The 25,994-nt window shown below is 39.4% G+C and overlaps 1 protein-coding gene and 1 non-coding gene across 2 annotated transcripts in view; one reads left to right on the forward strand and one right to left on the reverse strand.

The window, feature by feature from the left end:
• Window positions 1–21,160, forward strand: part of LOC126773034 (uncharacterized) — a 31,095-nt gene extending 9,935 nt beyond the window's left edge. Inside the window, exons 3-5 of the mRNA XM_050493655.1 lie at window positions 19,752–19,892; window positions 20,088–20,147; window positions 20,822–21,160. Coding sequence (XP_050349612.1) covers window positions 19,752–19,892; window positions 20,088–20,147; window positions 20,822–21,028 — 408 coding nt within the window. The 3' untranslated portion in view covers window positions 21,029–21,160. The remainder of the gene's footprint in view (window positions 1–19,751; window positions 19,893–20,087; window positions 20,148–20,821) is intronic.
• LOC126773094 (U5 spliceosomal RNA) lies at window positions 20,576–20,694 on the reverse strand. Its single transcript, XR_007669715.1, has one exon. It is a non-coding gene; the product is annotated as a U5 spliceosomal RNA (small nuclear RNA).
• Window positions 21,161–25,994: the final 4,834 nt, after the last annotated feature.

The following is a 25,994-nucleotide window of genomic DNA, read 5'->3' on the forward strand; positions in this document are numbered from 1 at the left end:
GTAAATGATTTAGTACTGAGCTAACACCTCAACTTCAGCTGACAACTATTGAAGCATTACCTTGTACGTTATTCTGTTGTCTTAATTATTTTCATCTTCCGACGCGCGTTGGTTCCCTGAAATTTTTAACTAGAAGCTTGTGATAACAATTTTGGACCCATTCTCACTCACCGCAGCAAACGGTTGTAAAATGTTAGAAAGTTATATATATCGTCATGATGTTTGAAGAATACATGCATCGCTATATAATAGTATCACTATATTTCACGGGTTGCACCCTAACACTTTAGCACTGCAGACAGCAAATGTTCTAGAGTTGGTTAAACTTTGAAGTTTATTCCACGCGGCTCCAATGCGAGTTGGTGCATATATATGCGGCAGAATTATTTAATACAGGTTTTCTCACGATATTTTTCAGTGCTGAGTACGAGATAAATATCTCAAATTCAATTTGAAAACTCACTGGTGCTTGTCTGGCTTTGTACCCACAATTTTCAGTTAAGATTCACGTGTTTTGACAACTTAACCGTGTCGGTTGTTTTTAGTGTAATCTTTTATAATATGGACTATTAATGTTTATTGTTTTCAATCACAAATTACCTTTTACGATAGTTTTACTATGAAGGTAAACGTGGAAGATAAAACCGATAAAATATCAAGAATTCCCTTTTACTTAGTTTTGGTAACAGCCTATGAATATCCCACTGTTGGGCTAAGGCCTCCTCTGCCTTTTTGAGGAGAAGGTTGGAGCTTATTCCACCACGCTGCTCCAATACGGGTTGGTGGAGTATACATGTGGCAGAATTTAAGAAATTAGACACATGCAGGTTTCCTCACGATGTTTTCGTTCACCGTAAAGCAGGAGAGAAATTATAATCACAAATTACAGTGTTCAGTATCCCCACCTGTCTTACTTAGTAATAGAATAAAATTGTTAATTACTTGTAGAAATAATTTACAAATGTAACAATAGTCGTACAGGAATTTCTTATGCAAGTGTAGATAAAAAAAAGTAAATAAGTATATTTATATAGTAGGCTAAATTGGTAGTATTCATAGTTATGTAGATACGAATAATTAGAAGATTTTGAAAGCATACTTAAACTTGGTTATTATAAATACATAAGAGCGTTATATGCACTCGAAAGCTAAACGTAGCACCAGAATACTCAGGAGGTTTTCAGGGATTGAATCTTGGTAAAGCCTAAACATATGTCACGCTTTACAAAGCTACTTTCAAAAAATAAAACCCATCATATCTATTATGAAGGTTTATATCGAACTACAATACAGGCGCTACAAGAGATATTCTGAACTCGGCTGTGCAAATGGATTGTTGTTTCGTCTTGAGATTGGTTATGTTGGTTTTCACTGTTGTTTGTTGATTTGTTTTTGTTGTTCAATTATTTTCATTTTTTAAATTTATATAGGGTATTTTTGTTTTCTTTTGTTTCGTTTGATTGTTCGTTGGTTTTTTTTTTTTTTTTTTTTTTGTCCTGATGGACGTCGACACGGAGTTGTCGTCGTCCGACGCAAATGCTGGGCGTAAACGCCCACTTGTGGGCCTTGCGCTCTTTGATTCCGGTTCGGATACGGAGACCGAAATCAGATCGGCGGCGAAACGTAACAGTGCTAGCCGGGGGAAGCTCACTTCCAAGGGACGCGGAACTGGCCTCGCTCGCGCCAAAGCCGAGCTTAAAGCAAAGGCCGCCGAGGCTAGGGAGGAGGCGTTTGAGCGCTCCTTGAGAAGTCGGGCTTTCCGTAAGGAGACGGCTGTAATCGCGCTTGACTCTGAGGAATCCTCTTCCTCGGAGGTCCGTAGGGAGGATCCCCTAAAATTGGGTGCAGAGGAGCTGCGTGCGGAGGCTGGTCGCAATGCAGCACTTATTCTGGAGATTGCCCAGAAATCCAGCAACCTGAAGGGTGGCTTCATCAAGAAGCTCAAAGAATCTGCATCTTCGCTCCAGTCCATCGTAGATGCTCTGGCATCAAGGACCGAGGCGGAAGAGACGCGCAGGCTTCGCGCTGATAATGGCCGCCTGCGCAAGGAGGTGGACAGCCTCAAGACTGAGTTAAAAGCCCACCGCCGTGAGTTTGCGGAAATGCGGACCACGGTGGCAGTGGCAAATGAGGCGTCCACCAGCACTGTGCGGGACACACAGGCTTTGGAGGAATTTAAGGCCTCTATAATGTCGTCGGTGGGCTTTATGATTAAAGCTCAAATGGAAGGAATTCAGGACCGTCTCCTTCCAGCTAAAGTGCTCCGTCCCCCTCTGGCCGCGGACAAGAAACAGGCTGTAGTGCAGAAAACTGCACCTACATACGCGCAAGTGGTCCATCCGACCCCACCACCGAAACCCGCACAGGCGCCGAAACGGGTGCCTGCAGTCGAGTCAGTCCCGCTGGCACCGACTACGTGCCTATCAGCCACCCCGACCACGTCGGAGTCCCAACCACGGGAGGCCCAGGAGACATCATGGTCCACCGTGGTTAAAAAGGGAAAGAAGAAAAAGGCTTCCCCCTCGGCCGCAGCGTCCGCCACAGTACCATCAACAGTGGCGAAGGCTCCGCCGGTGGCCAAACCGAGGCTGGTTGCTCCTCGCAGGGCTGCAGTAATGGTCACTCTGCAGCCGGATGCGCAGGAGAAGGGCGTTACATACGCTCACATCCTGGAGCGCGCGGAGCAGGGCGTTAAGCTTCAGGATATTGGAATCTGTGGCGGCCTTAGGGTCCGACGATCGGCGACGGGAGCCAGACTCCTCGAGCTGCCGAAAGCACAGGCGGAGCAGGCGGATAAGCTTGCTGAGAAGCTCCGCACTGTGCTGGATGGTGTCGCAAGCGTCGTTCGACCTGTAAAGCGAGTGGACCTTAAGGTGACGGGATTGGATGATTCCGTCACCAAAGATAAATTGGTCGCTGCAGTTGCTCGTGCAGGGAACTGCTCCCCTGACTCAGTCAGATGCGGAGTGTTGCAGCGTGGTCCCGGATATATGGGAATGGTCCGCGTCACCTGTCCTCTCACAGCGGCGAAGAAGATATCAGATGCCGGTCGCCTCCTCGTAGGATGGAGCTCGGCCAAGGTATGCGTATTGGAGCAGCGCCCTTTGCGCTGCTTCAAGTGTATGGGCCTTGGCCACACGAAGGTGCTTTGCCCATCCAAAGCGGAACGGGGGGGTCTATGCTTCCGGTGTGGCGTAGATGGCCACAAGTCGGCGGGCTGTACCGAGAAACTGCGCTGTGCTGTGTGCGCAGACGCTGGCAAGCCCTCTGGGCACGTGATGGGATCAGGGGAGTGCAACCCCCCCATCACAAAGGGTACGGTGGTCTTAGGCACCCAGACTACCACCAATGTCGGACGGCGCCAGGCCGAGGAGGAAGCTTCAATGTCAACATGAGCACAAACATAAAGTTCCTCCAGACGAACGTCAACCACTGCGCCGCGGCGCAGGACCTGCTGCTGCAGTCCATGGCGGAGTGGCAGATCGACCTGGCTGTGGCCTGCGAGCCATATTATGTCCCTCCCCTACCTAACTGGTTAGGAGACTTGGACGGCACCGTGGTGGTTACTACCCGGAGTGAAACGAGTTCTCTCTCACTCATTGAGAGGGGCTCGGGTTACGTAGTGGCAGGGTGGAGAGAATTCGTTGTTGTGGGTACGTACTTCTCTCCCAACCGCGGCCTGGCGGAGTTCGAGATTTATCTCGGCTCGATCAGAGCTGCGGTGGCCAGGCAGTCACCGAGGCCGATACTGGTCTTGGGCGACTTCAATGCTAAGTCACGTGCCTGGGGCAACCCTGCCACGAATCCGCGAGGAAGGGCTATTCAGGTGTGGGCACTTCTCTCCAGCCTGTCCCTACTCAACAGGGGGCAGGTTTACACGTGCGTGCGGCAACAGGGGGGGTCCGTGGTGGATCTCTCTTTCGCCACCCATGTTGTAGCACGCAGAGTGTTGAATTGGAGAGTAGAGGAGGAGGTGGAGACTCTGTCGGACCACAGGTACATCCGGTTTGAGATCTCTACCTCTCGCAGGTCGGTGGAACCCTCTAGGGTGCCAACCACGCTTCCAAGGTGGTCTCTTAGCCAGCTAGATCGTGAGCTGGCCAGGGAGGCTGCCATCGTACAGCGATGGGGTTCCACAGGAAGGTGGGAGGGCGCCAGTGCAGAAGAGCTAGCGGGCCACATGCGCAGTGCCCTCAAAGAGGTCTGCGATGCTGCCATGCCTGGGTTCCGGCATAGAGCTCCGCGCCGGCAGGTGTATTGGTGGTCGCCCGAAATAGCAGAGCTTCGGGCGACGTGCAGCCGGGCGCGAAGGGCTTACGTCCGTTGTAGGAGGCGCAACGGTTTTGATGCGGACTTGGAGGGACAGCTATTGGCCGCTTATCGTCAGCTGAAAAAAGACCTACAGCTGGCGATAAGTCAGGCCAAGGAGAAAGCTAGGGAAGAACTACTGGCGGGCCTGAACCGGGACCCCTGGGGGCGTCCGTTCCGCGGTGTGCGTGGAAAATTCCGCACGCAGGGTGCCCCCGTGACAGAGACAATGTCATCGGATCTCCTCCTGCGCCTGGTCGGGGAACTTTTCCCCCATCCAGGTGAGCATGTCCCTCCACAGATGGTCCCTCGCTCTATGATTGACGACACAGTGGCTCCACCACTGATCACGGAGCGGGAGATGGAGGTGGCCCTCGACCGCTTGAGGGCCAAAAACACTGCGCCGGGCCCAGACGGGATTCCAGGGCGTGTTCTATGTGACGCTCTGGAATACCTAGGCGTAAGGCTTCGGGAGCTGTTCGACCAATGTCTGTGCAGCGGGCAGTTTCCGAAGCCTTGGAAAGAGGGAAAGTTGGTCTTGTTGCCAAAGCAAGGTCGACCGCCAGATTCTTCCTCGGCATACAGGCCGATTGTGCTGCTGAACGAGACGGGCAAATTCTTCGAAAAAATTCTCGCTGCCCGTCTTATTCAGCACCTCGACGAGGTGGGGCCGGGTCTGTCAGAGGCTCAGTACGGGTTCAGGGCGGGTCGATCAACTATCGACGCCCTGGACGCCCTGAAAACCCGGACCACGGATGCGGTGGCCCGAGGGGACGTAGTTCTGGCGGTATCGATAGATGTTGCGAACGCCTTCAATAGTCTTCCTTTCGAGACTATTGGGGAGGCACTCCGATACCACGGGGTGCCTTCCTATCTCAGGAGGCTGTTGGGGGCATACCTCCAGGACCGGGTAGTCCTCTGGGAGGGGGGCGATGGGCGTCTTGTCCGGCGTCGGGTAGGCTGTGGCGTTCCACAGGGGTCAGTTCTCGGCCCAATTCTGTGGAACGTTGGCTTCGACTGGCTCCTGCGGACATCCGTCCTTCCCAGAATGGGGGTGTTGTGCTATGCGGACGACACTCTCATCACGGCGACAGGGCGGAATTATCAGGAGGCGGCTCGCCTGGCCGAAGTCGGTACGTCGCTCACAGTGGACCGCATAGGAATGTTGGGCTTGAGGGTCTCCATCTCAAAAACGGAGGCCCTCTTATTCCACGGTCCACGTCGAGGCCCCCCTCGAGGGGCGTTTATAACCGTCCAGGGGACGGTGATTAAGGTGCAGGCCCACATGAAGTATCTGGGCCTGACCCTGGACGGAAGATGGAGCTTCGGGCAGCATTTTGTCCAACTTGGCCCGAAGCTCATCAACGCTGCTGCTGCCTTAAGCCGGCTCCTACCAAATGTAGGAGGGCCGGAAACGCCATGCCGGCGATTATACGCCGGTGTTGTGCGGTCCATGGCTCTGTACGGTGCTCCCATCTGGGTGGACGCTCTCACCGCTCGGAACAAGGTTCTCTTGCGAAGGCCTCAGAGAATCATAGCGGTGAGGGTGACACGCGGATATCGTACGGTGTCGTGGACGGCGGCAACACTTCTCGCGGGCGATCCGCCTTGGGAGCTCCAGGCGGAGGTGCTCGCGGAAGTGTACCGGTTCCGGGCGGAAGTGAGGTCGCGTGGCGACCGTCCAGGGTTGGAGGAGGTGCTGCGAATCAGGACTCTCGCCCAACAAGCCCTGATTCGCAGGTGGGAGGAGGATCTGAGGTCCCCATCAGCAGGCCTGGCGACAGTGGAGGCGATCCGTCCCCACTTGAGTCGCTGGGTAACGAGAAAAGGCGGCACACTGACCTTCAGACTGACTCAGGTGCTTACTGGACATGGGTGCTTCGGTAAGTACCTGCACGGAATAGTCAGGCGGGAGGTAACGCCCTCCTGCCACGAGTGTGGTGCGCCTACGGACACGGCATGCCACACTCTGATGGAGTGTGCCGCTTGGGGGCCTCAGCGCCTTTCCCTGGCGACTTTAATCGGCGGAGACCTTTCGCTGCCGAGCGTGATAAATGCCATGCTTGGTAGCGAAAGGTGCTGGATGGAGATGGTCTCCTTCTGCGAAAATGTCATGTCGCAGAAGGAGGCCGCGGAGCGGGAGCGCGAGGAGAGTGCCTCCGCTGACCCGCTTCGTCGAAGAAGACCGTGGAGAAGACGCCAGCGCTATGCGCAGCTTCTCCTCCCGCCGTGAGTGTCGCCGGGGCCAGAGGGTCTCTGTACCCCGAGTACCCCCTAGGATTTGGAGGCCCGCAGAAGCGGGCCAACCGTCGGGACGGCACGGTAGTATGCGCAAGCGATCCCGTGACGTCCCCCGACAAGATGGAGTGGGTACCGCTGGTTTTTAGTGGGTATTCCGGCGCCTTCAGCGCCGGCGAGTCCCACATACCCCCCCACCTTATGTGGGGGAAACACATAAATGTGTTTTTCCAGCGAGAAAAAAAAAAAAAAAAAAAAAAAAAAAAGGCGCTACAAGACAAAAAATATTTCATAAATCTCACAAAATAAAATAAGAAGGTTGATTGGATTAAAAATTTACATCCTTGATAAAAACCCTCATATTCTAACCACTGCACTACATATAAATTCACAATTAACAAATATTACAACTTCAAACATTGCTGTCATGTTTTATCTCTTAAGCGATAATTTAAGTGGCGCACCTATCTACCGTTCTTTCTAAAATACCATTTGATCCGTGGGCGCATCAATAATAGACGAGATCAGTTTTCAAAGGAATCCGTATCAGAAGCACTAGGAATGCTATTAGTTAGATGTAGGTCGGGAACATTCCGACATAAAGGATTCAGATGCGCACGCGCACGAAGAACAGCTGCTTACTGTTGAATTTATCAATAAAATCTACATGAAATCATCTTGGAGCAACTGGTTAATCATTATAATGATACGTGCAGGGATTTTAATGATATTTTAAGGATTCAGGGAATATGGTCAAGCGACCTTGGTTTTGACAAGAGAGATGTCTGTTTACATAACTTATAACAATCATTGAATAACTTGGTAAAAATCAATGAAGCATCTAATCCTATTATTTTTGCTCATAAACAACTTACGATTTGCTAGATGGTAAATAAAATTACCAGATATTTATCAAGTAACAATTACTTGAAGTGCGCCGATGTTTATTTTTAAGTGTGAGTAAATTGGAGTAATGAGAGCCAGAAGTTACATAATGGTAATCACGTTTGGGAGTGCAACAATTATATAAAATTATTGTAATTTTATACAAAGACATAAATTACTATCAACTTACCCTTTTGTCCTAATAAAAATTCATTATGATGCATCCCAATTTGAACAGTTGTCGATAACACTGCGAAAGGAGGCCAAAAATCAGTGTATTAGAATAATTTAAATAATACCAAACGCCAACATACTATCTTGATAAAACTATGTATGTAAACTATGTAGATTGTTTTAATTATTTATTAACAGTAACAAGTAGCGCGCGGATTTTTTGGTCTCACAGACTGGCCACGACAATTTTTACAACGGAATATAACTCAGCAGGACACATTAAGCGCACAAGCGTGTGAGATATGACAGCTGCATTCTCTATACCTCACTTTCATAGTTCGATGTGACGGTATTTCGACACGACCACCGGCTTTACATGCTATCCGGAGCACGGAAGTGTGAGCAGGACTAGCTTAAAACCCCATGATGCTGCTAAGTTACAACCGCTAGACAACCGCGGAAATTGGCCACGATAAGTATGCTCGTCACTTCTAAATCACTCTCCCAATATAATTCCGATTCCATTGGCAAGTGATAGACCGCGATATCAAAGGTAGACACTATTTAATTAATCTTCAACGAACGTATTTATAGTAATGACATAATTACTTTCATTTGATTCTCATTATCTATGACACATCTTTCTTTGGCTCTCATTTACGTCGTATTATATATAATGTTTTATTTACATATAACATATATCACTTACATATAACAATACTTTTCACATGGGAAATAATAACTCAGATATGAGTTACTAGCTAGTAACTACTAATTGATATAAATTATAATTTCTAATCTAGCAGATGAGTTTTAAGCCAGATTGTGCCGAGCATATGGGCCACCTGATGGTAAGTGGTCACCAACGCCCTTAGACATTGGCATTGTGAGAAATGTCAACCATCGCTTACATAGCCAATGCGCCACCAACCTTGGAAACTAAGATTTTATGTCCCTTGTGCCTGAATTACACTGGCTCACTCACCCTTTAAACCGGAACACAGCAATATCAAGTATTGTTGCTCCGCGGTAGAATATCTGGTGAGTGGGTGGTACCTACCCAGACGAGAATGCACAAAGCCCTACCACCAGTAAAATTTGTTATTCCCCTTAAGCCCGTTGTTATACTCAACTTTCAAACCGTAACACAACAATACTAAATACTGCTGTTTTGAAGTATCCTACACAGACGGGTTTGCACGAAGCCCTACCACCAAGTATGTAATAGCGGGATTCAATGATCAATTGTTGTATACATGTTTCATTTATATCAGTAATGGACGCCGTGCCAACATTGACCGGATATCAACTATTTTAAGCATATTAATGAATAATCCATTAGATTATATATAGGTCATTATTATAAGTTTTTTGAAATAATGATTGTGTCATGTAATAATGTCCTTCAGACCGATTTCGGTCACGGCGGCCAATCTCAAGAGAGATTAGCCAACTACGCAGGAGATATTATAGTGCACAAGTGTGTGCGCAAACACAGGTGAATTCTCTATTCCCTCACTCTCATAATCCGACAGGACGGCATTCCGACACGTCCGGTAAGAGTTCAGGTGCTTTCCGAGGCATGGGAGTGTACACACTTCCAACTTCCAGATTCCGGGCTGCCACTGAGATATAAAAACTCAATAACTTTTTATTGGCCCGACCTGGAAATTGAACCCAGAAACTCCTTATCTGCGGCATTACATGTAGCCACTAGACCAACGATATATAGATATGATATTGAATAATAGACATCACTACTTATAACCTAAACAGTGAATGCGAAAGTCTGTCTGAATGTCTACTTGTTACTCTTTTAAGTTTGTCTAGTTTGTGATACGGAAAGTGACTCATATTTTTCAACCGAAATACGAAGACTTATTAAAAAGGTCAAGTTATATAATCAAATTAGCTGTGCCCGCGTATAACTTAAAGAAATCACTAAGAGCAGGTTTATAATATTTCAGTTTATAAAACATTCTTTGGTTGTAATTTCGTGGATTAGTATTTATTGATTTTCACCGCACCCTAGGGCAACATAACCAGTAAGTATAGGGAAAGACATTCAATTATGTCGGAATAGATTTAAGGCATTGCTGTTTTTCTCATGACCAATTGTTTCTTGCACTATCTAGAAAAGCCGAGATGGCCCAGTGGTTAGAACGCGTGAATCTTAACCGATGATCGTGGGTTCAAGCCCGGGCAAGCACCACTGAATTTTCATGTTCTTAATTTAATTTGTGTTAATAATTCATCGCATGCTTGACGGTGAAGGAAAACATCGTGAGAAAACCTGCATGTGTATTCGACCAACCTGCATTGGAGTAGCGTGGTGGAATTAGATCCAAACCTTCTCCTCAAAAAAAGGGAGAGGAGGCCTTAGCCCAGCAGTGGGACATTAACAGGCTGTTACTGTACTATCTAGATCCGGGTACGAAAATAAAACTAAAAGTCTTGGATATACTAATCGTATTAGAAGTCTGCTCTTAGTGATTTCTATACGCGTGTTAAACCGTGGGCACAGCTAGTTTATGTAATATGTATGTACATAAATGGATTGCTCCTTTTATATTATAAAATAAAACTTCCCTACCAAAGGTATTTAAATTACACATTTAAATATTTTTATCATTTTTCAACCTTTTCATCGCCTTATATAGATATTATTCTTGAATAGGATATGTATATTTTTCTATATTTATTTACCCGATATATTTTGTTACATAAGTCTAGCTTACACGACCGTAAGTTTGCGTAATACTGTAAGTTACCGTATTCCTTAGCTGCGTCACTTACTCGCGCTAGCGAGATAACTGCGACTGTGCAGTGATTATGCGATATATATAAGTCAAAATTTCGATTCTTGTCGAGGCAGTATGGACTCTCAAATGAAGCTTTTTACGCCACATGTATAAAAACATAGCTTTTTTAAAACTGACACTAGATGGCGCTGACTCAAAACATCGAGTTTCTACATCGCGATGGCTAGATTTTCTGCACTAACAAGTCCTTACTCTGCTTTCTCTTCAAAGAGTATACGCATACGGTACCCTTAAGTGCATAAGAAATCTATAACAAATTTTTGAAGCCTTGTACTTGTTACAAGGTTAAAAATGGCATCACGACAGACGAAACATCTTAACAATATAATATTGACAATATATAACCTGCCTACGTTTCTTTAAAAAAGATTGCTTCATCATGTGCCAAATGACAATTAAATTCATTTGGAGACCACCAATTACCAATTGGAGAAAAATACATTTTAAGGCTTAAGCTTTTGATAAACCTATTTACAACTTAAAAACTTAGAAGTAACTAATGAAAGATTATGCCCTATCATTTATTTTCACAACAATTTCGTTTATTACGTTTCATTTACTCCAATATCCGAATACAATATCATTTTATTGTCAGATTGCATCGTTTTAGATCAATTTGTAACATGTTATCTACTGTTAAGTTAAATCATCGTATTGAATATGGATGTCGTATTTATTGTTATTATAACAAATTCGTTTTGCCTCATAAATGTCTCATATTAAATTTATTAATTTATATTTTGTTTGTGTACAACAAACTTTTGATAAAAATTGTATACGTGATATAAAAGAGCGAATGAGGATATTTGATATCCTAGAACATTTTATTTTATCGAAATGTAACAGTGGCGCCCGACGTGGGACAAAAATAAACCCGAAAATCAAATGAAATAGGAGTTAATATTTTTGCATTATTATTACTCAAATATATTTAAGATCTAAGGTGTTACACATATATTCTGGCATTAATATTATAATATAGCTTATTAAAAATTTCACTAGATGGCACTGACTCAAAAATTCGAGATCGTTACTACATATAAAGCACATGCATAAAATATTTTCAAATCGCTATATATTAACGGGTTCAAATAAATTTTTGCACCCTCGTACTCGTTACAAGGATAATAAAATGAGATGCAACATTTTTATAATGTTATAAATGATGTACAACCTACCGAATCGTCATTGAAATAAGGTTATTTTTCTGTAAATAATTTTAATGCTCTCATTGTGCAATTTTAATGACTTTAATTTATTTTCATAAATTCATCAAATCAATTAAAATGTTATATCAAAGTTAACGCAATATTATTTACGATGTATTTTATTGTATATCTTTACGATTTATCCCTTGATCCGCAGACGAGTCAAGGGCTCGTACTGTAATGTTAGTTTATACATTATGTTGATGCAATGAAGGTAACCTCTTACAACAGCTCAGAAATACATGTTACTTGATGACTTGTTAAATGAGACACAAAATTAGACAGATTTTGTGTGTGTTTGTCGAGCTCACGATATGTATATAGGATAATGATTACATTGACTGCCTCGTTGGTCTAGTGGCTTGATGTAAGGCCGCAGGCCCGGAGGACCCCCAGGTCGGGCCAATAAAAAGTTATTGGGGTTTTCTGTCAGAAAATTCTCAGTAGCAACCCGTCTGGAAGTTGAAAGTTTGTTCACTCCCGTGCCTCGGAAAGCACGTAAAGCCGTTGACACTGCGCCTGAACTCTTTCCGGTCGTGTCGGATTGCCGTCCCATCGGATTATAAGATTTAGGGAATAAAGAGTGCACTTGTGCCCTATAATATCTCCTGCGCAGTTGGCTTATCATTCTTGAGATTGGCCGCCGTTGCCGAAATCCCTCTGGAGGACATTATTAATGATTACAGTATCAAACAGTCATTTATGAAGCGTTAGGTACCCTACGTCCTGTTGCTGTATCCATGACTACGTGTAGGCAAAATTTTATGATGATCGAATGGATAGTTAAGACCTGAAAGCGTAACAAATTTATAATATTTGTTGGGATATCAAATTAATATTATGTTTTATTCTCAGTACTTACAAGTAATTTAGAAGACTAATGAAACGTGAAGCTTATACCAGTTCGGAATGTAGTTTCAACGGGGAAGAACCGGCGAGAAATTCAATACGTAGTTACTGTTTCATACAGGCAAAAAATTAAATATCTACTTATTTATTCTTATATACATATACTACTTGATAGTGACTGGTAGGTCTTTGTGCAAACAATGGGTAGGTACCACCCACTCTTATTTATTCTTCCGCCAAACATCAACAGTTAGTACTTAGTAGTAGTAGTAGTTATTATTGTGTTCCGTTTTGAAGAGTGAGTGAGTCAGTACAACTACAGGCACAAGACACATAACATCTTAGTTATAAATTTTGGTGACGCATTGGCGATGTAAGGGATAGTTATATTTCTTACATTGTCAGTCTATAGGCGGTACTGACCTAATAAATAAATAAATAACAATGGCTTCAGTATAACAGCTACTTGACAAGAGCAGGACGCAACGTTATATATAACGGTAATAAATTAGCTTCTCTGTCTCAAGTCTGAACAATGCTGTTTCTAACGAGCTATAAGTGACATTTACGAGATCCGGGTATCAATGGCTCGCTTAACGTGAATACTCACTAAGAGGAATACAGCAGGAACGAACGTCACAGTAATGGATACATAGAACCGGACCATAGAGGATCGTGGCGTACTAGGTTCATCTTGGCTCTAAACAATTAAATGTTACAGGGTTTCTTCGTCGAAAAATTCACAATAGCCCCAAATCTGTTTCACACTCCCGTGTCTAGAAAAGCATGTAAACCCGTTTAAATTGAACTCTTTCTTAAGGTACAGAAAAGAGTTCGGATCACGAGATCCCATCGGATGCGAGAGTATGAGATTTTTTTTTTTTCCTGATTGAATGTGTGCTGTTGGCCCTATTGGCCTTTACAGCGTCACCGGGCATTGGGGCGAGTACTAGACTCCGCCTTGAATTTTGAGCCGTCTCGGGCTCTACATGACGTCCATCCTGAGGATGTCTCCTACGAGATCGCACCTCGGCTCAGGACGTAGTCGGAGGGGAAAGAGTATGAGAATAGATAGTGCACTTATATATACGCAAACACTGGTTCACTATGTCGTGCACAGCTGGTCAATCTACCTTGAGAGTTGTTACCGTGACCGCAACCGGTTAGGAAGATATCACCGTTGCCAGTACTGTTTGAGAAGTCTCAGCATTTTCGGACCAAACTTTCGGATCTCGAGACATGCTATAGTGGAAGTCCCGGGACATCCCAAGACTTCGAGACTTTTCACGATAATGATTTTTGGTGCATTAACAAAATAACCATTTTAGTACTTAATCAACATCTTTTATTGAACTATAAATCAAAAAAAATAATTGAGGTTTACCTCGATTAATGTTAAAAGTCTTGTCGTTGTTTAGAAGCATTTCATGTTATTTTAAAAAAAAATGTTTTTATTCCTACTTTTTATATAATAATATTTTATATTTATAAATTTATAGAGATTTAGTAAAGAAATTGTAAATCGTTATTTTTTAAAATAAAACCTTTAATGTAAAATAAGACTTAGTATATATATATATATATATATATATATATATATATATATATATATATATATATATATACACTACACTATATATATATATATATATATATATATATATATAGTGTAGTGAAAAGTTTTGTAAATATGCGTGACAGAATAAAATGTAATACACCTTTTGTAAATATCAACATCATCAGGAAAATGTATATCGAGTCTCGAATTGAAAGGCCCGAGTTATGAGACTATTAATCCTAACAATAATCCGTACTTCAAGGAACGGAAAATCCGGAGACTTGAAAAGTTACAACTTATAGAATTTAAGTAACCCGTACGATATCGAAGAGTCGAGATGGCCTAGTGGTTAGAACGCGTGAATCTTAACCGACGATCGTGGGTTCAAACCCGGGCAAGCACCACTGAATTTTCATGGGCTTAATTTGAGTTTATAATTCATCTCGTGCTTGACGGTGAAGGAAAACATCGTGAGGAAACCTGCATGTGTCTAATTTCATTGAAATTCTGCCACATGTGTATTCTATCAACCCGCATTGGAGCAGCGTGATGGAATAAGCTCCAAACCTTCTCCTCAAAAGGGAGAGGAGGCCTTGGCCCAGCAGTGGGATATTAACAGGCTGTTACTGTACTGTACTGTACTGTACGATATCCGATATGATATACATACTACGGCACTAACGTATAAAACACGTGTAATGGGACGCTAGAATTAACCGCTCTTCCTGTCCACTCACAGTGCCCCTGTAATGTAATGTAACACGCGATAAACGAGAGCCTGAAAAAAAACTATTAAACAATCTAAATAATAGAAAGATACACCGAAAGTTTATACTGGTTGTAGGGCTTTGTGCAAGCTCGTGTGGGTAGGTACCGCCCACTCATCAAGAGTATTTATTTATTAATTAGCATCTCCAACAAAGGATACACACGAATACGTTGCATCTTGGTATAACATGTGCACTTATTCAATTACAGGAGACGTCGAGCACATTAAATAATAACTAAAAACGATTTAAAGAAAAGATATGTAACATAGATGTTACTCAATAAATTTACATAAGAACTACAAATAGGTAAACAATAGTTTTATTAATATGTTATGCAAATGTAAACTCAAGTACATATTACAAAACAAAATAAAAAATAACGAAAATGCAAACTTTTTTTTTAAATATTTTTAAAATTTAATTCTGAGGTACTACAAACGCGTATTATATAGTCTACATATATTAAATTAAGCAACGCAACCATTAACTTTCGGATCCATTAAGCTTCTCGACAACCAAGCTGACTGTTCTTAAGGGCTACGGTTCGTATTGAAATAAATGTTTAATTTTTCTTTTTCTGCCGTGTATCCACGTTAGTTGAGCGCAAAATATTCTGCCTCTGCCAAATATATACAAAAGAGAACACATATGAGAGAATTGTCTAGTAGATATCTAGATCCACGTGATAATCAAATGAAATCATTCATCGTAACAAATAATTTTGCATTTGTTAATCAATTATAAGGAAAGCTTGTACGCGGAGCAGTCAGCAGGTTGACGCGTGAAACCGCGCTGATCGACTAGTAATAATAATAATGTCCTCCAGACCGATTTCGTCCACGGCGGCCAATCTCAAGAGAGATGCGCAGGAGATATTATAGTGCACAAGTGTGTGCACTCTCTCTTCCCTCACATTCATAATGGGAGTGTACACACCTCCAATTTTCAGACTCCGGGATGCTACTGAGAATTTTCGACAGAAAAATCCGATAACTTTTTATTGGGTCGACCTGGGAAACCCCAGGGCCGGCCGGGTCTGCGGCCTTACATCAAATCACTAGACCAACGAGGCAGTCAAGGATCAGCTAGTCTAAATAGAGTTTACGACATATAAACTTAACAATAAGAAGCGTTGTCTATACGAGAACATTATATCCGACCCTGAAACGAATGTAATATTCGCACAATGTAATATAACACGGAAGCACGTAATTGTTTTTACTATCCTAACAAATTTAAGATCAAAGGAATAACACGAACAGACTTATGCCAAGTCATTAACACCTATATTATGTGAACCTTGATTTAAGGGTCATTCATCATAAAAAAACTATTACTTTCGATATAAATAGCTGATTTAATATTATTAATTAATTTGTCTAATATGTAATTACAATATCGATTACTTATATATTTGCGAGTTTGCTTTTATATATATATTGAAATACTTGCTGCAATATTATTTAATAATTAACTTAATACACGTTCGGGTATTTGCAAATTCCGCCACCGATGCTTACACCAAGGATGTCGCCACCTACGTTCCGTATATACTCTACACTTAGTAGAGTTTTTTTTTTAATTTAAATCGGCAGACAGACCGGCAAATAAGTCACCTGAAAGGGCCACCACCGCCCTTAGACTGTAAGAAATATGAACTATCCTTATCATCACTATGTGCCACCAACTCTCACTATAACTCGGAAGTCAACTCTTCTAAGTTTCTAGCAAATTCTAAGCCCAACCGAGCTCCCACAAAGCTCCACACAAAGAACAAATGCAATGCTTCAATATAAGCAATAAAGATGTACTTTTGCACGAGGTCTATACGATTACGTAAGGAATCAGTTTTTTATTCGTGTTATAAACATATGTAATGACGAATTCACTAGCAATTACTTTTCAATTACTACATTCGCTAATAAAAAAAACATTTCCTTATGGCTTACGTGATAAAGTTCAAATTACAACAAATTATGTACATTCATAGACATGATAAGAATGTAGTTGACCGATTTCCCGTACTCTAGTCAAGCAAGGATCACGCTAAATACTTAGAAATTCAATTTTCGATATATTATTTTTTGTTAAGAACTAGATAATTTGTTCTTGCAATGCCGGCAAATATTTTTGCTAAACAAATATCTTACTACTCGCGGGCCTATTGTGTTTTTATGGAACTATACGAGAAGCCTTCACGGTGCCGACATATGTACAACTACATAACAAGCAAACACTAAATGTGTAACTCCCATAACTTTCAACAATATTAATAAATACATAATCTGACAAGAAAAAACACCCGCCGAGTTTCTTTCGCCGCCAGTTCTTCTCAGGTCAAAGTATTTTCTTTTCCTGATGCTGATCATTGACTGCTGAAACACGTGGTCACACGCTTTTTCAAAGACTGTCAACCTTGACATATAATATATAATTACACTTACACACAATTATGGGCCCCTGTGTTCCATAGTGTGTCTGTGTGTGTGTGTGTGTGTGTGTGTGTGTGTGTGTGTGTGTGTGTGTGTGTGTGTGTATGTCATTACAATATACAATAATACAAAGTATTAATGTTAAACAATAGAATACCTGATACACCTGAATAACAGAGGTTGATACCCAACCCCTAATCGCTCGCTCACAACCGTTTGTGCAGGGTTCTTCTCATGCGTTATTTGGACTTAACATAAAATATTATTGTTACTTAGGATTTGAGAATTAAAAACAACTACATTTTTTATACTAAATATATTAACTGTATAAATTAAAAAACACGTTAAATTAATTAAAATTTAGGTATGACACAATAAGTGCGTTTAGACATCAAAAATCGCCAATTTCTGCAAATAAAGGTCATGAATGGATCAATGTTATGATTGGAATCAATTATATGTTAGTTATAGACTAATATGTAAAATCACAAATATTAAAAACATCGTATATATATCCGTGGACTTACAGGGCTTAGAATAAGGCTTATTATTGTTTGACTGTAATAAGTATCAAAGCATATAAATAAACAATTATTCCGAATTTATAATCTATATTATCAAATCAAGCTTAGTACTTAATATTATTGAGATAAAATTACCCGTTAGCTTAAGTGAAGGCGGCAAATCTTTGCAATAAATCTTGGCAATTTCATTACAAAGATGGAAATTGATTAAGATTGTCATTATATTGAAAGGCTATCAATTTAAATACTAATTAAATTAATTGTTTACAATAAACGATCGTTTTACAATATGTTATTTATCAATGCATATGATATTTCAAGGGACGTCACAGCTGTAGCGTTGAAGCTGCGCAAGTTCAATGACATGAACTTGTGTGTTAATACAAACATCGATATTAAAAATACATAACAATTAGTTTTATTGTGTTGAAGTAAAAAACAATAGCGATAGGTACTCTATTGTAAATGTCCCACTGCTAAAACTGGTTAAAAGCCTCTCCTCGTGAGGTTTCCGTTTGGGGTCTGGTGACACATGTGTCAGACTCTTATTCTAAATCTACAGGTTTTTTCACCAATTTATCCGTCACAGCCGAGCATGAGATGAATAAAAAACACAAGAATTATTACTTGCCCGGATTTAAACACATAATTTTGGATTAAAATTCGTGTATTAGCCACTGAACAACCCCAGCTTCTCGTTATGTTTGACGAGCCGGTTGGCGTGGTTGGTGGACGCTTGCCTTTCACGCCGAAGGTTGTGGATTCGATTCCCACCCAGGACAGATATTTGTGTGCATGAACATGTCTGTTTGTCCCGAGTCTGGGTGTAATTATCTGTATAGTATGTATTTACAAAAGAAAAATAGTATATGTAGTATATAAGTTGTCTGGTTTCCATAGTACAAGATAGTTTCCTCTGTACAAGCTTAATTTGGGATCAGATGGCCGTGTGTGAAAAATGTCCCAAGATATTATTATTACTATGTTAATATATGAATAATACACACCCAGTGTCGTCACGGAACACGTGATTTTAATAATACTTGATTGTCAAGATCGAAAAGCAAGCAGTTCCAAACATACATACAAACTGTCGATACGACACAATAGGAGTGAGATGAGCTCGTCACGTGAATTAAGTAACGAATAAATTACTTCCTTTCAGATGTTATAAATATATCTCACTTATAAACGTTGCTCAGCAGCTGTTTATTTAAACATTGATTTATCTCTTTCTGTCATTACTGAATTGACATTCGTAAGAAGAAGACGGCATTGTTTCAGTGATCACCCGCTAAACAAAATTTAAAATAATACTTATGTCATAAGGTTGGTTACATTGTCTTAAACCGTTATAAATGTCAATTTTCTTTTATTGTAAAATGTCGATTCAAAAATTTTTCTAACTACTCATATGAATAAAGTATAATTTCGATTTGTTCCACCTCCAAACAGAACTTTCAAGTCATACCATATAAAATGAGTAAGCCAATGAGAGAGATACCATCTCCTAAGATACCAGTGTCAGTCGGCGATATGGATGTAGTATATTGTATCGATATATCGCATCTTAACCGTATCGATACGCAATATTATCGTATTCCTTTATATCGATTTCTCGTATCACAATCGTAAAGTTGTTAAATGTGTTTACGATATTTTTTATTTGTAAGAAAGTTTTTTTCAGCAAAAGTTTTGTTCACAGTTGACACTGATCTAAACAAAAACCATCTTATAATATGAAAATCTCGTATTGGACATCCCTAGTCGGAAATGTCACCGCTCATGATTAGGGCTTATTGAGCGCATACATGACCTGACCAATGGACATGACGTAAAATCGAAATTAATCATTAATTAATTCATTCAAATATCGTAATTATGGCATCGCAGTACGATCCGATCAATGTTCAAAGTCAGGAGACTTAACCATCCAGAGACCAATCTGCTGACCGTAATAAAATTTGAATGTACATTTTTCAGTCCAGAGCCTGTCGTGATGAATTCGAAAAACATATGAAGAAGGTCATTTTCGACTCGAATCGCGCCGCCAGCTTCAACGGAGAGAACCACCACAAATTCTTCCTGGGGCACATGATCGTATTCCGTATGCATCTCAATAAGGTGATATAATTATTTTACACTTCCAATGCTAACTAAAATTATACATGCGGAAGTCAATTTGATTATTAATTTATTTGTTACGCTTTCTTAACTACCCGACCGATGAAATTGTGTAGAATTATGCGTTATAAAAATGTTTTTTTTTTTAAACATATATACATTTTCTAATTTACGTTTTATTTTTTATAATTTCAGAGCGAAGATTACTTGAGAAGATGTGAAAAAATAATGAGAGGTTGTGGAGTACCGTGCGAAGTGAGTAGTCGGATTTTAATTTTTTCACGATCGGAAACACCGGTATTAAAACCAATTCACTTTTATAAAACAACATCAATTGTAGCTCAGTTCAGTAATTATTTCTTAGATATATAAAATTTTCAAAGTAAAAGCTGAACAACTAAATTGTTTTGGAAACTGCGGTACAAGACAAGTTACAAAACGATTAACTTATTCGTTAGTTAAAAACAAAATGTCACAAAAAATCAACAATATATCTAAGCTCGCTGGATTTGATTTGAAATTTTGAACCACTGTAGCTGTAATATAAGTAAGCCGAAATACCATTTTATACATAGTCAACTAATTATAATGTATATTTGACCAAATACCAATATCACTATAATTATAAGGTTTATTGCAAGCAATGTTATATATTACATAAGATTTGTTTGAAAGACTTATTAACCTTGCGCTAATGCACAAAGCTTCAAAAATATGTTTAGACTCATTTGAGTGTTCCCCTCCACGGAAATCTTTAGTAAAAGGCGAAAGATTTATACGTTTTGAAGGGAAACCAGAGTAACGACTGCTGAGAACGGCGGGGACCTCATTCGATTCTCGAACATCTAGCCATCGCGATGTAGAAACGCGACGTTGTGAATCAGCGCCATCTAGTAGTGTATTCTGTAAACAAACCGTTTCTTTTTCAGACCACGCCAAGAATGATACGATGGAGGCGTCTAGCTCTTTTCGAATTAAATAGAGTCAAAGACGATATTCTTCATTCTAGAAGATTCTACAAGGATTTACTTCTTCATTCTCGAAGAAAGCTAAAACATTTGAGAAGACAGGCACAGTTGCGAGCGAAGTCTGCAGTCGAGGCGCTAGAACAGTGTGTATGCAACACTAGCTGTTAGATTAGATTTATCTAGAAAGAATTTATATAATAAAAACATCGTACATGCGGCATTTTTAATATTTAAAATTAAAATCCATTTTTTTATATTTATTCTTCTTCCAAATTTCCATGAAAATATGGATTATAATATGAATGCCTTCTGCCTACGACTTACGAGTCCATAGAAATACTTATGTAATTCGCGAATATAGGTATTATTATAAGCAAGGACAAAATTATTAATAACTTAAACAGAAGCTTAATTTCACTTAAATCGTGTTTGTTTATTTTTGTTATCATAAATTTATCAAAGAAATATTATAAAATTATTGTTATATATAAGTTTAATAAAAATAATTTCTTAGATGATTTAGGCGATTACTATATTTTTTTTTAATTTTATTTGTGATATTTTAGAAAAAGCCTATATGGCTTGGGCTTAAACAGACGGATTAATTATTATACAACACATTTGATAAACTTATCACCAAAATATATAATGGACAAACTGAATTATTCTCATTTGTATTTTCTAATCATCTGTAATTTTTACTTTTATGTCAAATCATAGTTTAAATTAATTTAGCTAATCATTTGATTATTATTAAATATTAATGTCATTACCTATAAAATATGATAATTTAAGAATTTATTAAGTTTTTCATTTTTTTTAATGTCAAATCAATGATGACAAAAAGAGTTTTTAACTAAAGGGACAATAAAGAAGTTTAATTATAAGGCCGTAAATCTCGTTTCTTATACTAACAAAATTACCTACCGTATGTAAATAAAACATCTGATTATGAAGAATGAATAATATTATCAGATTATAATAATAATTTAAAAAAACAAAGTTATTTAACGGGTTTTATAAAAATATAGAAAATTCGAAATACGGCGATCGCTTATTTACGAATACATAAAATGAAACCAGTTTATATGAACGTGTAGTAACCCGATAGGTATTATATGGCACATAAGATGTTGTGTGTGTACAACGGTTCAAATACGTATAAAATTTGTTATAATGTAAAACATTACTACAAACGTATTCTCAGTCATTCTCTGTGAATGAAAATCCATATGCTTATCAACATTTATTCATTACAAATCAATTGTAATAAATATGTAATAACCCACCATTGTACAGCAATATGATATTGTCTAGAAATTTTATTAATTATTAATACTATATTAAATTTAAGAATAATATAATTTATTCGTATCGTATTAGGTAAAGAAAAGAGTGCATGAAGTACTTGCATTGGCTCACTCACTCTTCCGAAACACAACAATCTCTGTTTGGCCGTAGAATATGTGGTATGTGGCTGGTACCCAAGTAAAGTTAACAAACAACATGCTTAAGTAACATGAGTATATTATATATCTATAACGGCATCTTGGTCAGGAGTCAGGACCGCCAGGACTGTGGCAGGTGTTCTATTAGAATCGTTTTTCAATCACCTATCATTTTTAACGTTGACCACGTGACGTTTCCAAATATTATGTCATTTCTATGTATGTTGGTGTTTTGATCGTGTATTTGGTTAGCCGTTGATACTCGCATTATCAACTTGTTTATATAAATATATTTGTTTATACAGTTATCTTATTTTCAACTTTAATTTTATGTTTATATAATGTCTGCCATGTTAAAATATCCCAATAGAAATAATTATATGCAATTCGTCGTTGTTAGCAACTTATTGCACCCTGAAATACAAATTGTAAGAAAATGCTTTAGTCAGTCAAATATGTGTTTTAGTAAAATATAAAAAGTACTTAGTATCACTGTGATAATATTAATTAATTTATTTAACTTAGTTAACAGCAGTAACATTTAGTTTAATTTAATTTCAAACGAAAGTACAATCGTTGTTATTGTAACAAATTGTTGTTGTTTATTTTAATAAAATTTAACCGAAACATTTAATGTTTTATTTGATTAGTTTTTAAACACTGTCATATATTCATTGTACAGGTAATCTTCTACATACGTATACTACTTTGTGTGCTAATAGATGGCGCTGGATGTCTTTAGGCTGCGTTTTTAAGCTAAGTTAAAAATTATTTACAACAATAAAATTATGATATTTGTAACACGGTAACACCAATCTCAAAAATCTTTTAAACATACTCGACACACCTAATAATGCTAAACCTTGGAAAAGAACGATGGCATCCACACAATTAATTTATACATCAAAGTAACAAATAAGAAAATGCATTATTATACAGTAACAGCCTGTTAATGTCCCACTTCTGGGCTAAGGCCTCCTCTCTCTTTTGAGGAGAAGGTTTGGAGCTTATTCCACCACGCTGCTCCAATGCGGGTTGGTAGAATACACATGTGGCAGAATTTCAATAAAATCAGACACATGCAGGTTTCCTCACGATGTTTTCCTTCACCGTCAAGCACAAGATGAATCATAAACACAAATTAAGCACATGAAAATTCAGTGGTTGTTGCTCGGGTTTGAACCCACGATCATCGGTTAAGATTAGGCCATCTCGACTTTTATGCAATTTATATTTATATATTTTATTTTATGCATTATTTTACAACAAATAATAAAACGAGATACAGAGATATAATATAAAAACAATTACAGACAATCAGATTTAGCAAAAATTTCCAACAAAAATAAATTCAAGTGATTTTCTTGTGCTGCTCATCTGGAGGGATGACGTCACAGTCCATTTGTCGCCTATGACGGGCTCCGCGTATCCGATACTCGGCATAATTTGTGTTTAGACAAATAATCGTCAAACATTGACATGAAAAAGCTGTAAACAAAAGTCTACAAAAAATGCTTAATTATAGATTATGCTAATCACGTAATAATTATTTAAAATTTTAATAATGTAAGCTTTTTGTAGTTTCAACACAATAGTAAACCGTAAAAAATATATGTTCTTCGTGCAACAATCGTTCCAACGTAAGATTTGCTTATTGTATTTAAATTATTAAAAACAGAAAACATTAAAAACATAAAAAAAAACTTGCGAATAAATTCCTGCTTTGTTTCTAAGGTAGACTTAAAAAGCAGATATAACCCAGTGATCAATCGCGAATCTCAAGCAGACGCCTCTGTATATTTTTTTGTTTTTTTTTTTTATGTAATATGTAGGTGGGCGGACAAATGGGCGACCTGATAGTAAGTGGTCACCATAAACATTGGCACTGTAAAAAATATTAACTATTCCTAACATTGCCAATGCGTCACCAACCTTGGAACCGTTCCGTACAGCAGGTAAAGCCGCCGGTCCTGCGCTTAAACTCTTTCCAATCGTGACTGATTCGTCTTCCAATCGAATTATGAGGAATAGGGAGTGCACCTGAGTTTACACACACACATATATATATATGCACGTCGCACTCTTATGCGTTCTCCGCAACTGAAATTTCCGTTAAGAGTGACCGCCATATTAATTCTGAAGGAAATCATCATGGTAATTAGTCCTCGATGGTCATTTTACAGGATTATCCCATATATAAAGCTACCACTGTTCGGTTTGGAATATCATGGGAAGAACCAGCCAGACACTCAGTAGTTTATCGTTTCCACCATTTAAATTACAAAGCTACGTCAATCACACAAATAAAAACTCCACGATTAGATAACATTTTTTTAAGAATAGATTTTTAGTTTCTTTCTCCATAACGCAATCTAAAATACATGTGGATTTGAGTCGCCTGAGTGAGACTAGGAACTAATACTCATTATTAGAATTTATGCAATTTGGAATATCAGTTACAAAAATCAAAAGAGTAGCGTTTGTGTTGATAGTTCTTTTTTTTTATAGAATAGGAAGGTGGACGAGCATATGGGCCACCTGATGGTAAGTGGTCACCAAACGCCCTTACATTTCTTACATTGGCATTGTAAGAAATGTCAAAAATCGCTTATAGCCAATGCGCCACCAACCTTGGGAACTAAGATTTTATGTCCCTTGTGTCTGTAATTACACTGGCTCACTCACTCTTCAAACCGTGGTACTGGTGGTAGGGCTTTGTGCAAGCTCGTCTGGGTAGGTACCACCCACTCATCAGATATTCTACCGCAAAACAGCAATACTTGATATTGTTGTGTTCCGGTTTGAAGGGTGAGTGAGCCAGTGCAATTACAGGCACAAGGGACATAAAATCTTAGTTCCCAAGGTTGGTGGCGCATTGGCTATAAGCGATGGTTGACATTTCTTACAATGCCAATGTCTAAGGGCGTTTGGTGACCACTTACCATCAGGTGGCCCATATGCTCGTCCACCTTCCTACTCTATAAAAAAAAAAAAAAAAAAAAAAAAAAAAAAAAAAAAAAAAAAAAAAAAAAAAAAAAAAAAAAAAAAAAACCGGAACACAACAATATCAAGTATTGCTGTTTTGCGGTAGAATATCTGATGAGTGAGTGGTACCTACCCAGACGAGCTTGCACAAAGCCCTACCACCAGTGAACCACGTTCAATCCACGATGTCGCGCCCTGCTCTTTTTTTTCAGTGCAAGTGTACAATCTAAGCCGTAAGGGCGGGCCGTCTTTGTGAAACGAAGTTACTATAAATTGATGTTATATAAAAACTACTGCGAATAATTAAAACACGTAATTCTTACATTTTAACACTTCATACAAAATTATATTTTTTAATTTTTTGTTTGCACCCGTAAAGCGAAACGTCTAGTAATAACTTACAAGTAAATTACGAACGTAACTAGCCTTTGTAAACTAGCAAAAAATTAACAAAATAATTATATTATAATAATAATGTATTTTTTTTATAATATCCCGGGACATTATACACACACGGCTATCTGATCCCAAATCAGGAAGAGCTCGTGCTGTGGAAACCAGACAACTGATATACAACTTTTCTTTTGTAAATACATACTTATATAGATTACACCCAGAGTCAGGACAAACAGTCCATGCACACAAATATCTGGGTAGGAATCGAACTCACAACCTTGGGCGTGAAAGGCAAGTATCTACCA

Source organism: Nymphalis io, chromosome 13, assembly GCF_905147045.1.
Source record: "Nymphalis io chromosome 13, ilAglIoxx1.1, whole genome shotgun sequence".
NCBI classification, from domain to species: domain Eukaryota; kingdom Metazoa; phylum Arthropoda; class Insecta; order Lepidoptera; family Nymphalidae; genus Nymphalis; species Nymphalis io.